Source organism: Gopherus evgoodei, chromosome 7, assembly GCF_007399415.2.
Source record: "Gopherus evgoodei ecotype Sinaloan lineage chromosome 7, rGopEvg1_v1.p, whole genome shotgun sequence".
Classification (NCBI taxonomy): domain Eukaryota; kingdom Metazoa; phylum Chordata; order Testudines; family Testudinidae; genus Gopherus; species Gopherus evgoodei.
The window spans coordinates 101,144,489-101,157,813 of record NC_044328.1 but is presented as its reverse complement, the minus strand read 5'-3'; the positions used below and the strand labels follow the sequence as shown (position 1 = coordinate 101,157,813).

Below are 13,325 nucleotides of genomic sequence, written 5' to 3'. Positions count from 1 at the left end.
CCACCAGCACAAGGCACCAAAACAACTTCCTTGCCAGAGTTGGGCATAGAACCTATGAGTCCTGGCTCCCAGTTCCCCCTGCTTTAACCACTAGACCCCACTGCATTCCCAGAGAACCCTGAGAAATTTCAGCAAATTCAAGGTAATATGTCTGGGAGCCAACAGTGCAGGTTCAGGCAGTGACTCAGAAAAGGATGTAGCTGGCATAAAAAATAATTGCCTCAATATGAGCTCTCAGTGCAGCCCTGTGGCCAAAAGGGCTAACGTGACCCTTGGGTGTATGAGTCGGGATAGCGGGTAGCAGGGAATGGGCTTGCTTGTGCCCCCAGTGTGACTGCTGCTCGAGTGCTGCGTCCGGTTCGGGCGTACACACTTCCAGCATGGTGTGGAACGTTCAAAGGAGGGCCACAAAAATGAGCCAGGGTTGCATGCTGGGTTCAGTCTATTCAGCTGATCAAAGCGAAGGGTGAGAGCTGACTTGATCGCTGGGTGCAGGTACTTGCACTTGGAAAAGAGAGCAGGTAGTGGAGACATTTCACCACAGCTGCAAAGACGTAGCAAGACCCAACGGCTGGAAGTTGAATTTAGACCAATTTAACCTTGACCTCATATGCAATTTCCACAGCCATTCGAAGGGCTTCCCCGAGGAGGGATTCACCATCGCTTGGAGCCTTTAATGAGCCATCTTACTTGAATCCAGCAACTGGGAGAAATGATACAGCCAGTGTGTGCTGGAGGGGTTGGGCTGAATGGGTGAGGTCATCTGTTTTGGCCATGGAATCTCTGAATCCCCCTGTTCATTCCCTTTCCTATCATGTCACAGGGGGTGATCTTCCTGCAGAACCATATGAAGCATCTGGGCCGGGGACTCAGCTCAGCCTGGATCTCCAGGACCCAAACCAGTGCATTTCAGTCTCTCATTTTCAAAGGAGAGTGGCCCAGCTGGCTTAGAGGGCAGGGGAAGGTGCTGCTGGCTCTGATGTGGGCCCAGAGCTTGGGTGGGACTGGCTGGTGCAGGGGTATGGGATACAGGGTCTTTCCCCTCCTGTGGACACTGGTACTGGTGCCTGTACTGGGGGTCCCAGCAGGGCTCCTAGGGGAACCATCTCCCTTGGAGGCTGGATCCAGGAGGAAGTCAGGTTCTTGGAGTGACTTCTCCCTTGCAGGAGCTGCTTTGCTTCCATCCCCTGGCGCCGCGCGCCCCAGATTCAGTGGGGGTGGGAGGCGGAGTGGAGACAGTCCTCACCCATCCGGAACCCTGAGTTGCTAGGCTTAGTCTCCCCCGGAAGGACCCTTTTGAGCGCGACACCGTATCTGGCTAGGGGACTGTTTTCTCGTTTCTCCCGTCCACAGCCATTGGGTTGCCGTAGCAACGGATCCTGCCAGTCCTGTAGAAAGACATGGCGGCCGCCTCCTCCTGCGGCAGCGAGAGGTGTGTGGGTGGAGGGGCGGTGTTAGTGATTCCTAAACCCCTCTTTCCTGGGACTGGTTAACTGGGGGTGGCAATGACTGGGATCCTCTTCCCAGCGGGGGGAGGGGCTGGGAGCCAGGAGCCAGGACTCCTGGGTTCTATCCCAGCTCTAGGAGGGGAGTGGGGTCCAGTGGTTAGAGTAGGGGAAGGGCTGGGAGCCAGGACTCCTGGGTTCTATCCCAGCTCTAGGAGGGGAGTGGGGTCCAGTGGTTAGAGTAGGGGAAGGGCTGGGAGCCAGGACTCCTGGGTTCTATCCCAGCTCTAGAAGGGGAGTGGGGTCTAGTGGTTAGAGCAGATGGGGCAGGTCTGGGACAGCTGGAATTTCTGTTCCATGTGTTGATTGATTGAAATATATCCCAGTTTCTCACTGTTGCTCTGTCTACCTGTCTCTTTGTGTCCCCACCCTGTCCATGTCCCTCTCCAGTAATGAAGCCAACTCCAAATGGCTGGATGCCCATTACGACCCCATGGCCAATCTCTACACCTTCTCCTCATGCATCGGTAAGTCCAGGATCCTCCCAAAAAGTGCCCTGAGCTGAGAGAGCTGGGGAATGGTCTAGTGGGATTCTCCTGGGTGAGGCCCATTGAGTGGTTAGAGGCGAGGAGGGAGGGGGGGAAAGGGCCAGGAGTTCTGGCTCTGCGAAGTGAGTGAGGGCTAGTGGTTAGATTGAAGGGGGGCTGGTAATCAGGACTTTTTGTTTCTATTCCAGTGGTTATGATGTGTGGGCAGTGGGGTGCTGAGAATCCAGTTCTGTTCCTGCCCTTGCTGTGTTGTCTCTGTAGGTGCTTAGATAAGTTCCTTCCCTTATCTGCCCCCCACATTCTCCATCAATAACTTAGTGAGGTACCTCGCAAAGGAAGCTCTTCTCAAGACCACTTAAGCACATGTGGTGCTGGCGTATGGCAAAGCATAGTTGTGTACAGAGCCATGGCATCCCAACCCTGGGAATACGAAATTAACCCTCCCACCCACCCACTTTTGTTAACAGTCACGGGGATGGGAGCTCTTGTTCTCTCCATAGTCTCCTGTCTCTCAAGGTGAGTGTGTGAGATGCACAGCCACAGCAAACAGGACGTGGAACTTAAAAACGCAGGGAAAGGCAATGAAGGGGACAGTCTGACTCTTATTTAACTATGAGGCCTGATGCCTGGTTGGCAGGAAGGTGTTCTCCCTCCCGCCCTTCAGTGACAGAACCCTAGCTCCACATCTCTAGGTCCTCCAAGGAGAACCCACTAGAAAGCAGCTATTGCATTCCTGATAGTGCTGGGAAGAAAACTTTATAACTGTGTTCATTATCTCCTCCTAGAACTGGGGATAAACCCAGGAGTCCTAGGCCCCAGCTCTAACCTCCTGGACCCCCCTCCCCTCCCAAAGCTGAGGTTAGAAGCTTAGTTCCCAGCCTGCCTCGGATCACCATTAAATAACTAACTGCAGTGCGTAGCAAGCAGCCCCAGATTCCAGGGCCCTCTGTAATCCCTTCTAATTGTCGTCTGCAGTGTAGTTGTAGCTGTGTCAGTCCTGGGATATTAGCGAGACAAGGTGGGGGAGGGAATATTTTTTATTGGACCAACTTCTGCCAGTGAGAGAGAGAGAGAGTCTTTCAGAGTACTTTCTCCACACCTGAGGAAAAGCTCTGTGTAGCTTGAAAACTTGTCTCTCTCACTAACAGAAGTTGGTCCAATTCCTTGTCTCTCTAATCCCTTCTATGGCACCTTGCCTTCATCATGTGCACCACTAACGTCCCTGGGAGGGGGAGCTAGATGGGAGCTGTGCTGCTAGGGATAATGACTAATACTGCTGGGCTCATGCTAGCTAGGACCTGTGGGGGACCACCCATTACAGGGGTTTCCCCTAGGGCATCTCCCCCAACCTTTCATGCCACTATGGACTTTTATGAGACCCTGCTGAGAGCATCTCAGAGGGGAACTGGACGCACAGCAGTGATAGACACAGCCCTGTGGTTACTGAGCATAGTGATTAGTTAGTCTGCCTTACAGAGCTGGGGATAGAACCCAGGAGTCCTGGCTCCCAGCCCCTCTGCTCTAACCACTAGTCCCCACTCCACTCCCAGAGTTGGGGATAGAACCCACGAGTGGTGACTCCCAGTCACACTCTTACACTCCATGTTTCCAGAGCTGCTTTCATCTCAAAGTCCTTCAAATTATTACATGGCTCTGGAGCACAAGCCTCCTCAGATGGTATGGAATGAGCCAGCGCATCTGCGAGGAGAGAATGCCTCCTACTAATCCCCCCCACACACACACACACGTACTGCAGTACAGTGACCCCTGACACCATGCTGGAGCCCTGTCGTCAGCATTTACTGGGAGGGGAGAGCGTCCTTCTGGTCTCTCATACAAATACCGGGCATGGCTGGACCTGCTTAGTGTGGGGGGAGTTTGTCAGGGATGCTCACTCCACATCTCTCTTGTATTCCAGCCCTGGCTGACCTGCATGGTGATGGAGAGTACAAGGTGAGGAAGGCTGGCCTGGTCCCATCCCGCCCCCAGATCAGCCCCTTGGGCCTGATATCCCCTACATTCCACCCTGGCTTTGGCTAATCCGCCAGAGGCAAACAGCATCTGGATGTGGTGTGTGTATCTTGGGGTGGGGTGAGGGCAGGGGGTTGTTCAGGGTAGGGGTTGTCTCAGGGTGGGAGTGAGCATTCTGGGCCGGTTGTACCTCTGGGCAGAAGGGAGTGAGGGTGCCTGTGCCCAGCCCAGCAGGTGGAAGCTGCCTTGGGGTGGGAGGTGAGGACCCCCCAGCACTGCCCTTCTGTCTCTGTCTACCCCCCAGCTGGTGGTGGGTGACCTGGGCATGGCTGGGCACACCATGAAGCTGAAGGTGTACCGGGGCACGGGGCTGGCCAGTGAGAGCACCTTGTTGGACCTGCCATCTGCCGTCTCCACCTTCCTGATGGACCAGAATGAGCCACGCACGCCTGCCGTGGCTGTGGCCTCCGGCCCATTCGTCTATGTCTACAAGAACCTGCGGCCCTACTTCAAATTCACCCTGCCCCCTCTGGATGCCAACCCCCTGGAGCAGGATGTCTGGGAGCAGGCCAAAGAGGTGAGCAGGTGTGGAGTGGCATGGCCAGCCCAGGGTACCTGTCCACACCCCTGCCTCCTATCTCAAACCAATGGGCCCACCCCTCCCTGGCACTCCACATCAGACCCACCTCTAGGAGTGGGGTCTAGTGATTAAAATGGAGGGGCTTGGAGCCAGGACTCCTGGCTTCTATTCCCAGCTTATAGTCATGTGCCTTCCCATCTCTCTCCATCTGCATCTCGTTCCAGGACATGATCGACCCCCTGACTCTGAAGGAAATGCTGGAGGGGATCCGGTGAGTGGCTCTTCCCTCCCTCCATGGACTGTCACATCACCACACACATCCCTGAAACTCTATCCTGGTCCTTGGCTTAGCAAGGGCTGGGAGCTAATGCCAGAGGCATTTAACATTCGATCCCTGGGTGTGGACTCTGGGGGAGATCCTTGAGGGTAGAGCTGGACATGCTGAGAGCCAGGACTCTCGGGTTCTATCCCCAGCTCTGGGAGGGGAGTGGGATCTAGTAGTTACAGTAGAGGGGGAGGGAAATCAGGGCTCCTGGGTTCTGTTCTGGGTTGTGGATGGCAGGGTCTATGAAGGTGACTGTATTGTACTGAGTTTCTGTCCAATGTCTTCCTCTTTGTTCAACATCTTCCTCTCCTGGTGTGTGTCAGGGAGAAGGCGGAGATCCCCCTGTCAGTACGATCAGTGAGGTAAGGCCATATGGTACCACTCAGGGCAAGGAGTGGCATGAGCACCTCGCTCTCCAGCGATTTCCTGGATAGCACCAAAAGTGTGGGCTGGGAGCTCTAGGAACTTGGCTTTTTTAGGGGATTGGAGCAGGGAGATTGAGGCTGGTGGCCAAGGGAGTGTGTGTGAAGGGGATGGATCCTGGCAGTGGGGAAGGCAGATGGTGTAGGGAGCACAGGCTGGGGGTTGGGGATCAGGGAGGGATGTTGGCAGCGGGGGGACAGAAGGTGTGAGGAGCACAAGCCAAGGGGTGGGGATCAGGGAGGGATCTCAGCAGTGGAGGAGGCGGGCAGTGTGGGAAGCACAAGCTTGTGGGGGTGGGGGTTGGGGAGGGATCTCAGCAGTGGGGGAGGTGGGTGGTGTGGGGAGCACAGTCGGGGAGGTGAGGGTCGGGGAGGGATCTCGGCAGTAGGGGAGGCAGGTGGTGTGAAGAGCACAAGCCGGGGGGTGGGGATCAGGGAGAGATCTTAGCAGCGGAGGAGGCAGGTAGTGTGGGGAGCACAAGACTGCGGGCTGGGTATCAGGGAGGGATGTTGGCAGTTGGGGAGGCGGGTGGTGTGGGGAGCACAAGCTGGGGGGGATCAGGAAGGGATCTTAGCAGTGGGGGAGGCGGGTGGTGTGGAGAGCACAAGCTCGTGGGGTGGGGATCAGGGAGAGATCTCAGCAGCGGAGGAGGCAGGTCGTGCGGGGAGCACAAGACTAGGGGCTGGGTATCGGGGAGGGATGTTGGCAGTGGGGGAGGCGGGTGGTGTGGGGAGCACAAGCTGGGGGAGGATTGGGGAGGGATCTCAGCAGTGGGGGAGGCAGGTGGTGTGGGAACACAAGCCGGGGAGGTGGGGGTCAGGAAGGGATCTTGGCAGTGGGGGAGGCAGGTCGTGTGGGGAGCACAAGCTCGGGGGTGAGGATCGGGGAGGGATCTCGGTAGTCGGAGAGGCAGGTGGTGTGGGGAGCATAGCCTGGGAGCGAGGACATTTTTCCAAAGCTTGAAAGGCTCTCAGCAGCAGAGCTCCTGTTCTAAGGGGTAGGGGGACACTGTGGGCCAGAGTAGGCTGTGTCACTATCCCACAGTCCCCTTCTCTGTCTTCCCTACCCCCAGGTTCCTGGCCCAAGATGTACCAGAAATGGAGAATTTTGTGAACCTACATAAGGGGCAACCGATCAAGCGCCAGGTGGGTCCCTGCCCTGCCCTGGGTCTGGGGGAAACTCCCCTGTGGACTCTCCCAGAGTAGGGGATTTGGTGTGATGGGGGTTAGAAAAAGGGGGTATTCTAGCATTGCCAGTTCCTCACCGATGTCTAGTGGGTCCCAGCAGGGCCATGCAGGTACCCTTACTTCCCAGCATGCCCTGGGGAGACTGGCACTGCCCTCCCTGGATAGAGAGGGGGACTGGGGAAGGGGGAGGTCCATGCTCCTCTTGTGCCCATCTCCCTGTCCAGACTGTCATCACCTGCATGAGCACGCTGAAGAAGAACATGGCGGATGAAGATGCAGTAAGCTGCCTGGTGATCGGGACGGAGAGCGCTGATGTCCTCATCCTGGACCCTGAGGCCTTCACTATCCTGGCCAAGGTGAGTGGGGTGCTGGGTGAGGGGGTCGCTGTATATACAGTCCCTGCATCTCACTCCAGAGGTGGCTGCATCTCAGCACCAGGCGAGGGACCCCTGCTCATATATAGCTTGTTCCCATGGGCGTGGGGCTGCCCCAGCTCTCCATTTGCTGTTGCAGATGACGTTGCCGAGCGTACCAGCCTTCCTGGACGTGATGGGGCAGTTTGATGTGGAGTACCGGGTCACGGTGGCCTGCCGGGACGGGAGCATCTACATCCTGCGCAGGTGACAGCCAGCCGTGAGGGATGCCTGGGGCTGGAATGGGGCAAAGGGGAAGGCAGGGGAGTGCTGAGGAATATAAGATAAGGAACCGGGTATGTCTCCCCCTCCCGCCCTTGATCAGACCTATGGTCCTTTCCAGCTTGGTATTCCCTTGCCTCTCCGATCAGACCTATGGGCCCATTCCAATACTCTGCCTCTCTGCTGCCCCACTGCCCAGCAGATACCCATATGTGGCCCAACATGTGCCAGTTGCCCATAATGCACCTCTTTGTAGCACTCTCCCATAGGGGTGATTCCCTCCATGCAAGGGCTCAGCCCAGGCCCCAGTGCCTGAAGGTTTGTTCTTGCTGTAACATTCCTACAGGTGAGGCCTGTCTGTGTCCATTCCCTGGGCACAGGGGGTGGGGGAGGGTGATGGGAGCCCACAAGGCAGGGTGCGAGGAGGGAGCTGGGCAGCAAGCACTATAGGGGGCTGGCACTGACCTGTCTGCCCTCCCTTCCCACTCCAGGGAGTCCAAGCGGCCCAAGTACTGCATCAAGCTGAGTGCCCAGCCCGTGGGGCTGGTGCGCGTACACAAGAATATCGTGGCCGGCTGCTCTGATGAAACCCTGCAAGGCTATACACAGAAGGTGGGAGTGGGTGAGGGCACACGCTACGGGGCACTGGGGCTGGGGCAGCAGGGCAGGTCTTGGAACCTATGTGCCCCCAGATCTGCTCCCTACACCACCTGTTACCAAAGCGCCTCTCCCTGGGGGGACCAGCAAGAGTTCTCCATGGCTCCATTCTAGGTCTGGTCTGCTAAGGGGGCCAGTGTCACAGGGATGCCACACAACAGATCCTTGTATAAATAGTCCCCCTGCCCCACCTCAAAGGCAGATAAACAGCCTTGCACCTCACCCCAGAGATGGCTACATCTGAGTGCCAGATCTCTTTCTCTTACAGGGGAAGAAGCTGTGGACAGTCTATCTGCCAGCCCCACTGATGACCATGAGCCTCCTAGACCAGAAATCACGCGGCTTCCAGGCCGTGATGGTAGGTCTGGCCAACCAGGTGGTGCACATGTACCGGGACAAAAACCTTGTGGACGTCATCCGCACCCAGGTAACTCCCCACCAAGCAAACCAGTGCCAGGGTTAATGCAGGATTCCTGGGTTCTATCCCAGCTCTGGGAGGAGAGTAGGGTCTCATGGGTTAGAGCAGGGGGCTGAGAGCCAGGCCTCTTGAGTTCTTTCCCTGGTTCTGAGAAGGGAGTGGGGTCTAGCGGGTTAGAGTGAGGAGGCTAGGAGTCGGGATTGTGGGTCTGGTGGTTATGGGGGAGCCAGGGCACTGGCTGAGCTGCCTGATGCCCCATTACTCCCCCCCCTCATTCTGCCACAGGACGTGGTCACCAGCATTTGCTTTGGCCGTTATGGGCGTGAGGACAACACCCTGATTATGACGACTAAAGGTAGGCAAGGGGCATGCCGGGTGGGTACCCTTTAGTTCCATGCAATTGCTTCTGTGCAATGCTGAATGCACCCTGAAGCGGATGCTGCCGGCTGTGTGCTCTCCCTGCCCAGCCCCATCTGTAAGGACACCCTGACCCTAGGTTAGAAATTCTACCCTCAGACATCTAGGCATCAGCTGGACTTCAGCTGGTGGGTCAAGAAGGAATTCATCTCCTGTGGGACAGTGCAGTGCAGCAAGGGGCATTAAGGAGACCAGCCACTATTGGAGACAGTACACTGTGGGAGATGGGCCCACAGGTCTGATCCAGGGAGAAGGGATTCAGGACCTTTGTGCCCATTTGTACTCTCTCCTGGTGGTCCCATCCCCCAGGTGGGGGGCTGATCATCAAGATCCTGAAGCGCACAGCCGTGTTTGAGGAGAAGGATACGTCGCTGGGCCCTCCCGTGGCCCAGAGTATCCGACTCAGCGTGCCCAAGAAGACCAGGCTGTACGTGGACCAGACGCTGCGGGAGCGTGAGAATGCCGTGGGTGAGTAGGGCAGGAATGGTGGGTTGAGGAGGAGGACTGCTTGGGGCAGATTGAGGATGGAGCAACTGGAGGTGTAGGGGAATGAGGAGTGGGAGTAGAGATTGGGGCTGAGAGGTGAGATGGGGCATCTCCCACCATTTCCCATGCCCCCCCCCCCCCCCAGCCATGGGTCTCTGCCCATACACCCAGCCATTGAGCCACCAGTCCCACTCTAAGCATCAACCATGGGAAAGAGAGAAGCCACTGGACTGGGATTTACTTACCAACTCAGCATGTCAGTGCAAATGCACTGGCCAGCCACTGGGGGTGCTGTGCTCTAGGGAGCAGGATGAGGACTCAGTGGGGGAAACTCTCTTCTCACAGTCAGTACTGTCTCATTGCCCGAGGGGGCGCTGTGCTGCAGGGAGCAGGGTGGCAGCTGAATGGGGGGCACTCTCGTCTTGCAGTCAATGTTGGCCTAACGCCCCAGGGGGTGCTGTGCTGCAGGGAACAGGGTGAGGGCTTAGTGAGGGGCATTCAGTTCTCACAGTCAGTGCTGCCCCAATGCCCCAGGGGGCGCCGTGCTGCAGGGAACAGGGTGAGGGCTCAGTGAGGGGCATTCAGTTCTCACAGTCAGTGCTGCCCCAATGCCCCAGGGGGCGCCGTGCTGCAGGGAGCAGGGTGAGGGCTCAGTGAGGGGCATTCAGTTCTCACAGTCAGTGCTGCCCCAATGCCCCAGGGGGCGCCGTGCTGCAGGGAGCAGGGTGGGGATTCAGTGGGGGGCATTCAGTTCTCACAGTCAGTGCTCCCCCAATGCCCCAGGGCGCGCCGTGCTGCAGGGAGCAGGGTGGGGATTCAGTGGGGGGCATTCAGTTCTCACAGTCAGTGCTCCCCCAATGCCCCAGGGGGCGCTGTGCTGCAGGGAGCAGGGTGGGGATTCAGTGGGGGGCATTCAGTTCTCACAGTCAGTGCTGCCCCAATGCCCCAGGGGGCGCTGTGCTGCAGGGAACAGGGTGAGGGCTCAGTGAGGGGCATTCAGTTCTCACAGTCAGTGCTGCCCCAATGCCCCAGGGGGCGCCGTGCTGCAGGGAGCAGGGTGGGGATTCAGTGAGGGGCATTCAGTTCTCACAGTCAGTGCTGCCCCAATGCCCCAGGGGGCACTGTGCTGCAGGGAGCAGGGTGGGGATTCAGTGGGGGGCATTCAGTTCTCACAGTCAGTGCTGCCCCAATGCCCCAGGGGGCGCTGTGCTGCAGGGAACAGGGTGAGGGCTCAGTGAGGGGCATTCAGTTCTCACAGTCAGTGCTGCCCCAATGCCCCAGGGGGCGCCGTGCTGCAGGGAGCAGGGTGGGGATTCAGTGGGGGGCATTCAGTTCTCACAGTCAGTGCTGCCCCAATGCCCCAGGGGGCGCCGTGCTGCAGGGAGCAGGGTGGGGATTCAGTGGGGAACACTCTCTTCTCACAATCAGTGTGCCCCAGTGCTCCAGGGAGCAGTGCAGGGCTTCAGTGCTGATCCTGGTGCTGCGATGCCACACTAAAGGGCCCTGTGCTGCAGATGAGGCATAAAGCCAAAATCCGTTGTGATTGGTAGAGATCCCCCGTGTTGTCTGGCTGCTGGCCCCAGGCTGACTCTGTCCTCGCTGTCCCTTCACCCCTCGCCAGCCATGCACCGTGTGTTCCAGATGGACCTGTACCGGCTGCGGCTCATGGCAGCCCGGGCCTATGTCAAGGCGCTGGAGTCCAGCCTGGCGCCCGTCACATCCACACTGCAGGAGCCCCTTAAGATGAATGCAGTGGTGAGTGGCTCATGGGGACATCAGACCCTTGGAATGAGAAGAGTATGGGGCATTTGGAGGGAGGTAGGAGACGGGGTGAGAAAATTCAAGATTGCGCAGGCAGAGGCAGGGAGCCAGGACTCTTGGGTTCTCCACAGCTCTAGGAGGGGAATGGGTCTAGTGGGTGTAGGGCTGGGCAGATTTTTGTATCCTGCTCCTGCTGTTATGGCAGCAGGACCCATGGGATCCCAGTCCCACTGCAGGGCTCTGAAATTACCCCAGCAATGTCTGAATGTGCTGCTTTCAGCAAATGTCTCCCCACCAGCACCCATCCACTCCATGTACCCCCGTGCAATGGGATGGGAACCCCCTGACCCTCTCAGCTGCATCTTCCCTTTCCCACACACAGGAATTAGAAACCTCTAACCCTCCCTGCAAATGGCTGGAAAGCCCCTGCATCATCATGCAAAGGGGACAGGAAGCCATCCCCAGGCACAGGCAGGGAGATTTCCCATTGTCACCCATAGTTCTGCGCTTCTGCTGCCTTCAGAGCTGGAGTGCTGGACGGCCAGAGAGTGGTACCTGCTGGCCGGGGCATTCTTGTGGTTTGCAATGTGGAAAGACTATTTTTTAAATTCTACTCCTGCATTGTTTCTTGAATTTTTCTGCCGCTCCTGCTGTTATGTCAGGGGGACCCTCTGGGATCCCACTCCCGCCGCAGGGCTCTAGGCTTGAAGCACGTGGTCTAACCACTAGACTAAGCTGCCTGCTTTGGCAGGGTCACTGGTGGGAGAGAAGCATCTGATTTCTCTGCTGCACAGGGCTGAGGTGCTGGGAGCAGAGCAGGCAGCGCCTGTGAGGCCATTATAGGATGTTGCATGCACCTGGGGGGCTGCTCTTCCACAAGGATACTGACCCACTGGGGAGGGGTCAGCGAGGAGCCCCATGAACAATGGAAACCCTGGGCCTCAGGGAGCCCTAGTGGAAGAGTTCCTCTGAGAGGTCCTGAGGGGGCTTGTCCCAGTCTCTCTGCATGGTGAGGGGATTTGTGGGAGCAGGGGGTTCACGAAGGTCGAAGACAAAGTCTGAACAAGAGCCAGGAGCCACTGTCAGCCACTGCCAGCGTTTAACAGGGAGAGGGATTTGCCCTTTGAACAACAGGGGGCAGGGAACTCTCCATTGCTTGGAGGCTTCCAAGCCAGAGAGGATGTGTCTAGTTCAGTGAGCAGATCTGGGCTGAACTCAGGAACGGAGGGGGAGATATTTGGGATTCAATCATCTCTTCAGATTTCCAGGGGTCCCTTCTTGTGGCTCCTGTGATGGAGAAACTCCCCCCCCCCCCTCAAACCCCAGGCTGGCTAGATTGGCTGTGAGATTAAGGACTCCTCTCCCCTTTGCACTGAACCTGTGCTCAGGATCTACCCTGCACCCCCTTCCCCAGGTCCAGGGCATCGGCCCCACCTTCAAATTGACCCTCCACATTCAGAACACATCAGCTGGGCGCCCCTCCATCAACCTGCTGGTGAGCTTCCTCTATGACCAGAGCCTCTATGCCATGAAGAGAGCCTTCTTCAAGGTACCCCCACACCCCAAACACCTCTGACCACCCCTACAGACCCTTGCACTCTCACTGACTCAGCTTTCTCTCCCTGCAGGCCCCCATGCTGATCCCGGGACTGAACTATCCCATTGAAACCTTTGTGGAGTGTCTGAGCGACAAGGGGATCTCGGATGTCATCAAGGTTTGTACAGGGACATTGCACCCCAGAGAGAAGCCTGATCCTTTAAAATGTTCCCACCTCCCTCCTGGTGTGGGTGAGTGGGTAGAGGTAGGACCCAGAGGTGGCTGCATATCAGTGCCAAGGGAGGTATCCATGTATAAAGAGTCCCTGCGCCCCACCCCAGAGGTGGCTGCATCTCAGCGCTGGGCTCTCTGTCTTCCCTCTTACAGGTGTTTGTACTGCGGGAAGGCCAGAGCATTCCCTTGCTGACTGCCCATATCAACATGCCAGTGAGTGAGGGCCTGGCTGCTGCCTGAACCGCCTCTGGGGGGCGATAGAGACCAGAGCTGCAGTAGATCCCATAGGAGCCCTCACTGGATCAGAGTCAGGACTGGGAGCTGAGGCCCCCTGCTGTGCAGTGAACCACCAGCTGCCCCCAGGGTGCACACTGCTGACTTGGGACCATGTACAGGGGGGTGTCAAGGCTGCTGTCCCCACCCTCATCCTTGGGTGCAGACTCAGCGGCATTGTCTGGGATCAGGCCAGCTCCTTCCATCAGAGGGGGTGCGGGGAGGACTTATGCCCGGTTTGGTATCAAGAGCTGCTGGGGGAAGAGGTGTTTCTCCCCCCCATCCATGGCCCTGGGGACAGCAGCTGGAAACCCCCTGAGCTGTGATTATAGCATCCCAATAAAGCCAGCACCGTTACTGTACTGAGCGTGCTGGTGTGTGGAGTGCGTAGCGCGGGGGAGGTACACTCAGGTTAACAATTAAACAAC

The 13,325-nt window shown here is 57.5% G+C and overlaps 1 protein-coding gene across 3 annotated transcripts; it reads left to right on the top strand.

Annotated features, from left to right (window-relative positions):
* The first annotated feature begins 1,025 nt into the window (after positions 1-1,025).
* On the top strand, positions 1,026-13,259 carry BBS1 (Bardet-Biedl syndrome 1). 3 transcript variants are annotated; one of them, XM_030568637.1, is made up of 17 exons: positions 1,031-1,432; positions 1,896-1,972; positions 3,912-3,946; positions 4,269-4,541; positions 4,769-4,815; positions 5,193-5,231; positions 6,365-6,437; positions 6,704-6,835; positions 6,993-7,099; positions 7,606-7,726; positions 8,040-8,198; positions 8,475-8,544; positions 8,916-9,074; positions 10,714-10,847; positions 12,268-12,348; positions 12,482-12,568; positions 12,778-13,259. In XM_030568637.1, exons 1-17 carry the CDS (start codon positions 1,401-1,403, stop codon positions 12,862-12,864), a joined length of 1,713 nt encoding a protein of 570 aa, XP_030424497.1. In that variant the 5' UTR covers positions 1,031-1,400; the 3' UTR covers positions 12,865-13,259. The 3 variants fall into 3 exon arrangements, with proteins under 3 accessions (XP_030424498.1, XP_030424497.1, XP_030424496.1); XM_030568636.1 differs by having other exon boundaries at positions 1,037-1,432; positions 12,268-12,402; XM_030568638.1 differs by lacking the exon at positions 12,268-12,348 and having other exon boundaries at positions 1,026-1,432.
* Positions 13,260-13,325: the final 66 nt, after the last annotated feature.

What these genes read in the sequence shown, in the direction of transcription:
- BBS1 (XM_030568636.1), top strand. Translation starts at nt 1,401, where the DNA reads ATGGCGGCCGCCTCCTCCTGCGGCAGCGAGAG. An exon ending in TCCTCCTGCGGCAGCGAGAG is followed by an intron (nt 1,433 to 1,895) that starts GTGTGTGGGTGG and finishes GTCCCTCTCCAG; the next exon opens with TAATGAAGCCAACTCCAAAT. An exon ending in CTGTCAGTACGATCAGTGAG is followed by an intron (nt 5,232 to 6,364) that starts GTAAGGCCATAT and finishes CCCTACCCCCAG; the next exon opens with GTTCCTGGCCCAAGATGTAC.